Here is an 11,859-nt window from a genome sequence, read left to right as displayed (position 1 = left end):
TGAAAGCGGGTACCCTCTTTCTCCTCTCTTCTGCCTCACTCGTGCAGACTGCTGAACAGAGGAGCGTTTCAGGGACTGGTGAAGATTGCTTTGTTACAACCTCTATTGCCTACCCACCTGTGTCGCGGACTGACCGATGCCAGTAGTATAACAGACCTGTATAAAGTAGCTCGCACTGAATGGAATAATATCTCTTGGTGATCCGGTTTTCACAAATGTGGGATTTGTAATAGGCTACTGAGCTCTTGTGACATCGTTGGACTGAACAGTACTGCCTCTTGGAAGTGGACAAAACATGGACTAATTTTGAATCACAATGGGATTAAAACTATTTATTGTCCTCGGTTTATTCTGCGTCATCTCAGGTAGGACACACATTTGCCATTGACCATAATGTCTCGTAGCTAATTAATGTCAACGACAAAGACTAGAGGCACCCACTTTACAACATAAATGATGATAGGCTATCATGAAACGGGGTTGTCAATTGTCGTGTAGTTTAGTATTTCTCCTATCCATTTTCATCTATTATTAAAAATTGCCGTTTTAACCTCTTAAGGATCGGACCCTTTTTTTTCCATTTTCGCCTAAAATGACATGCCCAAATCTAACTGCCTGTAGCTCAGGACCTAAAGCAAGGATATGAATATTATTGATACCATTTGAAAGGAAACACTTTGAAGTTTGTGTAAATGTGAAATTAATGTAGGAGAATATAACACATTAGATCTGGTAAAAGATAATACAAACACATTTTTGGGGAGTATTTTTGTTATTTTTATCATCATCTTTGAAATGCAAGAGAAAGGCCACAATATAATATTGCAGTTTAGGCACAATGTAGATTTGGGCCACTAGATGGCAGCAGTGTGTGTGCAACGTTTCAGATTGATCCATTGAAGCATTGCAATACTGGATTATATTGAATCAAGTCTGCCCAAATGTGCCGAATTGGTCAGTTGATACATTTTCAAGTACATAACTATAGAGAACATACAAAAATTATATGGTAATACAAAATGTAAGTTTACACACTCCCAGGAATGTCATACATGATGGATCATTAGCTTATACACTAACTTTCACACATCTAGATGGCCGGGCGGGGTGGGTGTGGAGCCAGAGACAGCAAGGGTTCAAACTGTAGAACCCAGTTCCTACATTTGAATATAAAAATGGATTTTATCAAACAAAACTATGTTACATTTTATCTCTGGGACCCTCAGGATGACAAATCAGAGCAAGATTACTGGATGTAAGTACATTATTTACCTTCAGTGGTGAATGTATCAAGCCAGTTGCCGCGCTAAGTTTTTTGTTGTTGTGCACTCCTCAAACAATAGCATGGTATTTTTTACTGTAATAGCTACTGTAAATTGGACAGTGCAGTTAGATTAACAAGAAGTTAAGCTTTCTGCCCATATAAGACATGTCTATGTCCTGGAAAGTTTGCTGTTACTTACAACAGTCATGCTAATCACATTAGCGCACGATAGCTCAACCGTCCCGTATACGGGACACCGATCCCGTAGAGGTTAAATGTCAGCTGTATTTCTGAACACTTAGATGCGCATCTACCCAGCATCAATAACCTTTCAGGACAGGTCACTGACTATGCTATGAATTGTGTCCATCATGCGTAGCCTATTGTGTTTGTGTTTCTATCAATAAGTTTTAGGTTTCGGGGTTGATCCTGCTCTACGCATCAATGTTTTCGATGAATTGACGCTTGGAGAGGGTTTTGATGGAGTTAATCAAGTCCAGGGCTTTCACAGCGAGTCTCGGGCGTTCCACTTTCAAGGTAAGATGCTCCCATAAAGACACCTAATATGCTATAGACAGGGCAACAATGATTGATTGCAGTTTTTTCTTTATAAGAATGAAGTCCAAACTCATCAAACATGGTAAGGGAAAATACTTTTTTCGTACTATATAATATTAGATTGACTAATGGTAAATGGGTGTTGATGCTCTTAGAAGCTCTCACATAGAAGGAAACCATTCAATTTATGCATATTCTCCACAATACAACCTGTTTGCACAACCATCTCTTTTGACATACATTGTGTTGTCATTTTCTCTCTGAGTGAGGCGGGGGGCCCAGGATGCCACCTGCCCATAACAAAGGACATCATTCCCAGTGAGAGGGGGTGGGGGGGCAGATCGGGGCAGACACAGACATGCAAATTATGATGGAAATACTGGGCATAATGAGATTAGTCAGCAACAACACCCCGGGCTCGTGGAGATGTATGGAGTGTGGATGACAGTGAATTGGCCACTCTATGGGCCCCAGTCAGACTGGCCCTTCAATGATCCCCCTGTGTCTGAGGTAGATTTAATTATGGGTTGTCTAGTCTGAACCTGTAATAGTTTATCAGAGATAGGAGCCCTCTTGTAAGAATATCACTAGAAGCAATATCCATGTTTATCCCATTTTAACATGCTAGTCTTGATCATCTGACTGGCAAAGTGGTGGTGTATTGGACAGAGAAATGCTGTTTGTCACAGGAGTGCTGCTGGTGTCACGCTCTAACTGTAGGTTTTACTGCTCTGCCCTCGGACAGGCACCTTTTAAAATATCACTAAATAATACATAGTTTTAAATGAGGGTAAATCCATTTGAATTCAATTACTTTTTGACAGCACCCCTTTTGTTTCAAACGAAACCTTCCATATACGTTTGGCCATTGTAGAAGTGCTAAGAAAGTGACATTTTGGACCTGAATGCCAAAACATTTAAGAGATAAAGGTACATAAAGTTGACCTATTTTGCATATCCCACCATACCATGAGACATCCATGTCTTCATCACTGGAAAATATAAACTGTTGAGATTTATATAATTTAAAAGCCACAAACAGTGTTGTCAAGTGCACATTTTTTTGTGGGGAAATATACATGACGGTGGGTGGACCTGCTGTCATATTTGTGGTCGTAATTAGAAGTTACAATTTCAATTAAATTTACATTTCATTTTACATTGGTGTATCAGCTAAATTGCAGTGGTCTGAAGGGATAGGTTCATTCTATTTCTATGATTGAAATGACACCCACCCTGTATTCAAGAGCATGTTGTGTTTCAAACGATGGCGGGCACAAAACTAAAACTTCAGAGGATGTGAAATAGGGTCTAAGCTACAACATATGTGAATATGAAAAAATATATAAAGAGTTTAAGCGTTTTTAGATAATTTAAATTAAAAGATTAAAAAGTAAGACATTTTATTCTAGAAATAATACAATCGTTTGACAACACTGTTTTTAAGCTTTTAAATGACATCAAACTCAGCCGTTGATATTTTCCAATGACGAAGACATGGGTGTCTCATGGTATGGTGGGGTATGCAAAATGGGTCAACATTGAGCACCTTCATCTCCTGAATGTTTTGGGATTCAGGTCCAAAAAGTCACTTTCTGACCACTTCTTCCATGTGCAAACATGTATGGAAAGAATTGCTTAAATCAAAAGGGATGCTGTCATAAAGTGATTGAATTCAAATGGATTTACCCATAAGTGTTTCCATGGTAAAGTTCTCTGGAGAAGAATATCAACCAGTACACATTAACAGATAAAGCTCTATGCATCCAGATCAATGTCTACAAAATTTGGAGTTATGCCTTCAAAAGGAACATTTGGCATCTTATAGCACATCATCCAATACAAAAGTGATGAACATTGATGTTATAGGAATACCTCATTTCCAAATCCTACTACACATACGTTTACGTCATTTAGCAGACACTCTTATCCAGAGCGACTTACAAATTGGTGCATTCAACTTATGATAGCCAGGGGGTGGGGGGGTAGAAGGATTACTTTTATACTATTCCAGGTATTCCTTAAAGAGGTAGGGTTTCAAGTGTCTCCGGAAGGTGGTCAGTGACTCCGCTGTCCTGGCGTCGTGGGGGAGCTTGTTCCACCATTGGGGTGCCAGAGCAGCGAATAGCTTTGACTGGGCTGAGCGGGAGTTGTGCTTCCGTAGAGGTAGGGGGGCTAGCAGGCCAGAGGTGGATGAACGTAGTGCCCTCGTTTGGGTGTAGGGTCTGATCAGAGCCTGAAGGTAAGGAGGTGCCGTTCCCCTCACAGCTCCGTAGGCAAGCACCATGGTCTTGTAGTAGATGCGAGCCTCAACTGAAAGCCAGTGGAGTGTGCGGAGGAGCGGGGTGACATGAGAGAACTTGGGAAGGTTGAACACCAGGGGGGCTGCAGCGTTCTGGATAAGTTGTAGGGGTTTAATGGCACAGGCAGGGAGCCCAGCCAACAGCGAGTTGCAGTAATCCAGACGGGAGATGACAAGTGCCTGGATTAGGACCTGTGCCGCTTTCTGTGTAAGGTAGGGTCGTACTCTGTGAATGTTGTAAAGCATGAACCTGCAGGATCGGGTCACTGCTTTGATGTTAGCGGAGAACGACAGGGTGTTGTCCAGGGTCACGCCAAGGTTCTTTGCACTCTGGGAGGAGGACACAATGGAGTTGTCAACCGTGATGGCGAGATCATGGAGCGGGCAGTCCTTCCCCGGGAGGAAGAGCAGCTCCGACTTGCCGAGGTTCAGCTTGAGGTGGTGATCCGACATCCACACTTATATGTCTGCCAGACATGCAGAGATGCGATTCGCCACCTGGTTATCAGAAGGGGGAAAGGAGAAAATGAATTGTGTGTCGTCTGCATAGCAATGATAGGAGAGACAATGTGAGGATATGACAGAGCCAAGTGACTTGGTGTATAGAGGGAATAGGAGTGGGCCTAGAACTGAGCCCTGGGGGACACCAGTGGTGAGAGCACGTGGTGCGGAGACAGATTCTCGCCACGCCACCTGGTAGGAGCGACCTGTCAGGTAGGACACAATCCAAGAGTGAGCAGCGCCGGAGATGCCCAACTCGGAGAGGGTGGAGAGGAGGATCTGATGGTTCACAGTATCAAAGGCAGCCGATAGGTCTAGAAGGATAAGAGCAGAGGAGAGAGAGTTAGCTTTAGCAGTGCGGAGAGCCTCCGTGACACAGAGAAGAGCAGCCTCAGTTGAATGACCAGTCTTGAAACCTGACTGGTTTGGATCAAGAAGGTCATTCTGAGTGAGATAGCAGGAGAGTTGGCTAGAGACGGCACGCTCAAGAGTTTTGGAGAGAAAATAAATAAGGGATACTGGTCTGTAGTTGTTGACATCGGAGGGATCGAGTGTAGGTTTTTTGAGGAGGGGTGCAACTATTGCTCTCTTGAAGACGGAAGGGACATGGCCAGCGGTCAAGGATGAGTTGATGAGCGAGGTGAGGTAAGGGAGAAGGTCTCCGGAAATGGTCTGGAGAAGAGAGGAGGGGATAGGGTCAAGTGGGCAGGTTGTTGGGCCGCAAGATTCCATCTGGAGAGAGAGGGGAGAAAGAAGTCAAAGCATAGGGTAGGGCAGTGTGAGCAGGACCAGTGGTGTCATTTTACTTAATAAATGAGGATCGGATGTCGTCAACCTTCTTTTCAAAATGGTTGACGAAGTCATCCACAGATAGGGAGGAGGGAGGAGGAGGAGGATTCAGCAGGGAGGAGAAGGTGGCAAAGAGCTCATCCTCTCATTTAAACCTACTGCTCTGTAGCCCTGCCCAGCAGGCCATGGCTAGAAGGGATCCAGCTTTTGTCAAATTAACATCAGATTTTACTTTTCGTAGCAGGTTAAGATAACTTGTTCATCAGGTTAGGATAATTAATGTAACAGGTTAGGATAATTAGGTTAAGGTTAGGAAAAGGGTTAATTTGACAAAAGCTGTAACCCTTTTAGCCATGTCCCTGCCAGCACATTTATGCATAGTGCATCAATATCTGCAGCTAGAGCCCCTCCTCTTCTTTGTAATGTCCCATCCTCTGCTATGCCACCCTCTCTCCTCCAGTTCGCCATTGATGTCACAAAATGGAAACATGACTCAGACTCCCGCGTACGTTCTTCAGTGTGCCTCTTTGTCAATACAGCCCTTATTTCTCTGGATTACCTTTGAGCTGAGTTTAAGCACATTCAATTACCCACCCGGCAGAAAGGAAAGCGCTGCGTTATTTATGGCTGCTTCTGCCTGCTGACATCATTCATTTAGGATGTCTCTGTTAAGTAAGTGATGCTGGGTAGAGGCACGGTGCGGAGCGGCAGGCAAACTTTCTGGCCTCTGTGTAGTGTAGTCACTGAGCAGGCTGGATATAGAACTGTCTGTCTGATTGGGGTTGATAGACTAATCCGGATGTGTGGCTCTGACTCGGCTAACATGGCTGCAAGGGGTCATTCCTACGCTCATTAGAAAGCAATCTTAACGTATACAGGGCTGTGGCTGCCTGCCTGCCCATGGGGATGGCTGGTATCTCTAGGAGGCGGGAGAAGGCGAGGAGAAGAGAGGATTCTGGAGGTGGCAAAGAGGGGAGGAAGATAGGGAATGTTTGTGTGTGCGCTAGCTTGCATGCACACGTGTGTGTGTGAGAGAGAGGAGGGAGGTGGGGATGGCATTTTAGAACTACCCCCCTGCAGCAGATTATCTTTGAAGGTATATGTCAGCAGTACAGTGAGGCGCAGTACAGATAGAGAGGCAGGCCTCAGGGACTGGTATGATAAAGCTGGATGAAGGAATGTCCCTGGCTATGTCAGTCGCACCTAATTGGGGCAGGTGGCACCCTGGAGAAGGAACTTCGTTCATCCTATGTTTTGGTTGCAAACAAGACATCTTAATGACTAAAATAGGTTTCAGAGTAGCTCCCTCTGTGCTACGTACGAAGCACACCCACAAACAGCACTGAACTCCTATCAGACACAGTCTTACTAACTGATGCTGGAAAAGCAGCCTGCCATGGTCACGACAGCAAGCAGTCAGTAAGCAGTGTCCTATCCACACAGCTGCATGCACGTGAACCCAGAGCCCTGCGTGCCGTGTGTTGCTTTTGTGTCACCAGCCAGCCAGAGCTGTGTCAGAGTGGCATTAGTTATTGTGGGATGGAAGAGACTCATTTATTATAGAGCAGCGCTCCCTGTGTGTGTCTGTGTGTCTCTCTGTGTGTGTGTGTGTGTCTACCAACCAAACAGGAAGCATCTTATAGGCTAACCTCTGGGGCTACAGACAGCTACTTAAGCTATTCCGGCAGAAACACAGCATTCCCATCTGACTGTTTCTATGTGGAAGGACTTGTGACAGTAACTTGGCCCACGAATCAAGGTGTTTTTAGCCCTCTCAGGCCAACCTGATCCTTTGTTCCAGAAGTGCTGATGGTGGTTGGGGGTATTTCTGTCACCTCCGGGCCACCATACACCATACATATACATAGATAAAGGACTGGTGTCTGGCTGACACCAGCTCAAAGATCTGAATGTCAGACAGTCAGTGGCTGGCGGACTGACGGTCAGTGCAGTCGATCAGAGAGTTTTGGATAAAGTGCTGCCCAAGCAGTCCTGGAGGTGCCCTTGGCTCAGTTTAGTGTTTGTTTCAGTAGAGTGGACACACAGTAGATGGATAGACCATCCTCCGAATGCAGATTGCCTGAGCCGGCTGGAACCGGCGCTGGTATTGGATTATTCAGTCAGAAGCTGTAGGCTAGCCAAAGGGGGGTAATGGAGGGTTTGGAGTTGCTTTTGAGTTTATCATTACTGTTATCTCTCAAAAGAGAGTGAGACGTTCTCGCGCCCAACCCTCCCACGCAGATACCTCAGCCTCACCGCCAATGTTTAAAACAAAGAGTGTTTGGGGAAAATGCTGTCATTTTCTAACTGCCGGTGTTACACAATGTTGAGTGAGGCAGGAATGTATTTATCGGCTATCTGTGGTATATTTCTTTATTTGTTCTCTATATGGCCGTTTGGGGATTTTTAGATGTTTGGACTGACTGGTCCCACTTGGTCTTTCCGTGCTAAACATATTTTATGCATGGTTCAATTTTGAGAGCTGAAGAGATTACATATTTGTGAAATGTTGGAGAGGAGTTGTTGTAAATACGTGGGCAGTGCTATTTTGTTCCAGTGGTCCACTTGATAAAGTAAACACTATCCTCATTATTTAGATCAAGAAATTGCTGTGATCTTTAACTTGCTATTATTGTTGGACTCTTGTTCTGGGTAAAGTCAGGCATCTTCATCATTTGAAACCAGGGCCACATATCACTTATGGAATAACTAAATAAATATCTATATTATCTACACTACTGATCAAAAGTTTTAGAACACCTACTCATTCAAAGGTTTTTCTTTATTTTTACTATTTTCTAAATTTTAGAATAATAGTGAAGATATCAAAACTATGAAATAACACATATGGAATCATGTAGTAACCAAAAAAGTGTTAAACAAATCAAAATATATTTTATATTTGAGATTCTTCAAATAGCCACCCTTTGGCTTGATGACAGCTTTGCACACTCTTGGCATTCTCTCAACCAGCTTCACCTGGAATGCTTTTCCAACAGTCTTGAAGGAAAAGCACCTGTTGGCTGCTTTTCCTTCACTCTGCGGTCCAACTCATCCCAAACCATGTCAATTGTGTTGAGGTCAGGGGATTGTGGAGGCCAGGTCATCTGATGCAGCACTCCATCACTCTCCTTCTTGATCAAATAGCCCTTACACAGCCTGGAGGTGTGTTAGGTCATTGTCCTGTTGAAAAACAAATGACAGTCCCACTAAGCCCAAACCAGATGGGATGGCATATCGCTGCAGAATGCTGTGGTAGTCATGCTGGTTAAGTGTGCCTTGAATTCTAAATAAATCACTGACAGTGTCACTAGCAAAGCACCCCCACACCATAACACCTCCTCCTCCATGCTTTACGGGAAATACACATGCAGAGATCATCCGTTCACCCACACCGCATCTCACAAAGACACGGCGGTTGGAACCAAAAATCTCCAATTTGGACTCCAGACCAAATAAAACATGTCCACTGGTCTAATGTCCATTGCTCGTGTTTCTTGGCCCAAGCAAGTCTCTTCTTCTTATTGGTGTCCTTTAGTAGAGGTTTCTTTGCAGCAATTCAACCATGAAGGCCTGATTCACACAGTTTACTCTGAACAGTTGATGTTGAGATGTGTCTGTTACTTGAACTCTCTGAAGCATTTATTTGGGCTGCAATTTCTGAGGCTGGTAACTCTAATGAATTTATCCTCTGCAGCAGAGGTAACTCTGGGTCTTCCATTCCTGTGGTAGTCCTCCTGAGAGCCAGTTTCATCATAGCGCTTGATGATTATTGCGACTGCACTTGAAGAAACTTTCAAAGTTCTTGAAATGTTCCATATTGACTGACCTTCATGTCTTAAAGTAATGATATACTGTTGTTTGCTTATTTGAGCTATTCTTGCAATAATATGGACTTGGTCTTTTACCTATAGGGCTATCTTCTGTATACCCACCCTACCTTGTCACAACACAACTGATTGGCTCAAACACATTAAGAAGGAAAGAAATTCCACAAATTAACTTTTAACAAGGCACACCTGTTAATCGAAATGCATTCCAGGTGACTACCTCATGAAGCTGGTTGAGAGAATGTCAAGAGTACAAAGCTGTCATCAAGGCAAAGGGTGGCTATTTGAAGAATCTCAAATATAAAATATGTTTTGATTGGTTTTACACTTTATTGGTTACTACATGATTCCATATGTGTTATTTCATAGTTTTAATGTGTTCACTATTATTCTACAATGTAGAAAATAGTACAAATAAAGAAAAACCTTTGAATGAGTAGGAGTTCTAAAACTTTTGACCGGTAGTGTATATCTATTTCATCTATAGATGTTACCCAGTGAAATAATATTGTCCTTGAGAGGCTGTTTACATCCCTGTACAGTGTACACTTAAGGAGTCACAGTATACAGTGTACATGTGTACGGCGTAGGAGTTCATTCTGAAAATACTGGAAGATATGGGAGCAATTAGAAAGGATTGTGTGATAGTTAGGTTACTGTAGGGCAGGTTTTCAAATGGAGCTTTAAAGGCACCTGTTCCAATTGGTAAACCTATGAACCATTGATTAGATTGGCATTACCCCCAAGCCATAAGATTTCTAAATAGTTAACATTTTATATTTTAGTCATTCAGCAGATGCTCTTATCCAGAGCGACTTACAGTTAGTGACCAATTAGCTACCCGGACTATCTGCATTGACCCTCCTTTGCGCTAACTCTTTTGACTCATCACGTACGCTGCTGCTACTGCTTATTATCTGTCCTGTTGCCTAGTCACTTTACCCCTACCTATATGTACATATCTACCTCAATTACCTCGTACCCCTGCAGATCGACTCTGTACTGGTACCCTGTGTATATAGCCATGTTATCGTTACTCATTGTGTATTTATTCCTTGTGTTATTATCTTTCTATTATTTTTCTATTTTTCTCTCTGCATTTTTGGGATGGGCACGTAAGTAAGTATGCACTTGTTGTTTACGAACCATGTGACAAATAAAATGTGATTTGATTAGCCTCATAATACTAATATTTCTTATACAATTGGAGGGGAGCATTCACCGTTGTGCACAGACTTATAGTTCAGACTGATACAAAAAAGTAGCATTACTCAGTTACAGAGTCAATCGCCTGGTGTGAAACCATTAAAGCTGTATGCATCCTGCAGATAAGATTAGTGTGCTGGCTAGGCTACCACAAAGCTCTACTTCCCAGGAACCCTCTCTGAGCCTGATGCTTTGAACTTCTCACTCTGTCAATGCATTTCTTGATGTCTGAAAATGAGTGTTTTCTTCCCTTAATTAGTTCAATGATAGCATTGAAAGCGGTGCTGATGTGAGATAAAGTATGAAATGGATGTTCCTTTCCAGGCTATTTAGTGTCAGTTTCGCCCATGTTAGAGCAGGTGGTCGCCCCATGCAGACACCTGCCAATACCTAATCGACTGATGGCTCCTGCCTTGCAGTGCAGTGCATGGGGATGGGGCCTAGGGTATCGATTTGGCAGAGAGGGGGGAATCTGGCCCTTTCATCCACTCCTCTTTCATGTGGAGGGTTTTTGGGAGGGTTACTGGTAGGGTACTGTCTGGTGCTAATCTTATGCCCTGAGTGAGCAGCACCGTCGCAGGAGTCCTATCTCAGTGCTTTTGATGCAGGCATCTCCAAAGACAGACGTGCTCATCAGTAAGTCTGAGAGAGGGGTCCATCGAGCCCCACCCTGCCCCATCCTCCCAACCAGCCCATCCCCCCATTCGACCCTCCCCACCCCCCATGGGGAGGCAGGCTGTGTCCTGAAGAGGAGACGCTACCACCAGATCAAAGACTGATGGCTTGCTGTGGAACCCTGGGCTCAGTCCCAAGGCCCCTCGGCCCAAACTGCCCCCTACCTCACCTTCCTTCTGCCCCTCCATTGTGCCTGGGATTGAGATATCAGTGTGGTCCCCTTGCCTTGCCCAGTCACACCCACCATGCTAAGGTCTGGCACATTACTGACTAGCATAGCACTGTACCATCTGCGGGCTGGAGCCTTTTGCTTGGGTTCAGTTTTGTTTTTCAAGTCTGACAAATGGCAGATTGTATTTCTGTTGTTATTATTTATTTTCACTAAACCATTATGCGTCACCCTATTTGATCTGTAATTACGATTCAATGAGGTAGTCCACTAAGACACCTCAAAGCATTAATAATTTCCACCAATGTCCTACATTATTATGAAGAGTGGCCACTTAGATTTAATTATTCATTCAGAGGCTTTCTGTTGCTACCATCAGGTTACTGCTGGGCAGACTACTCTGGTACATGTCACCGCTGCATCTGGCCCACCTCAGCCAATGACACTTTAATGACACTAGCGGTAGTGAGAGGATGCAGTCTAGCCTTGCATCTGTCGAGTGCACCTAAAAACCAGACAACCTTTTTGTTTTGACAGAAATGTCTCAAACATGGCCTCCCCATGG

At 43.8% G+C, this 11,859-nt stretch overlaps 1 protein-coding gene across 1 annotated transcript in view; it reads left to right on the top strand.

Annotated features, from left to right (window-relative positions):
* Window positions 1-393: 393 nt before the first annotated feature.
* LOC311135349 (protein kinase C-binding protein NELL2a-like) overlaps window positions 394-11,859 on the top strand; it is a gene marked incomplete at its 5' end in the record, with an annotated part of 110,545 nt that continues 99,079 nt past the window's right edge. Inside the window, 2 exons of the mRNA XM_084169296.1 lie at window positions 394-400; window positions 1,673-1,801. Of these exons, the coding sequence (XP_084025422.1) occupies window positions 394-400; window positions 1,673-1,801 (136 nt within the window). The remainder of the gene's footprint in view (window positions 401-1,672; window positions 1,802-11,859) is intronic.

The sequence above is a fragment of the Coregonus lavaretus genome (assembly GCF_964263955.1).
Source record: "Coregonus lavaretus genome assembly, chromosome: 9".
Lineage (NCBI taxonomy): Eukaryota > Metazoa > Chordata > Actinopteri > Salmoniformes > Salmonidae > Coregonus > Coregonus lavaretus.
The sequence above is the reverse complement of the archived record's forward strand: the minus strand, read 5'-3'. Positions and strand labels throughout refer to the sequence as shown.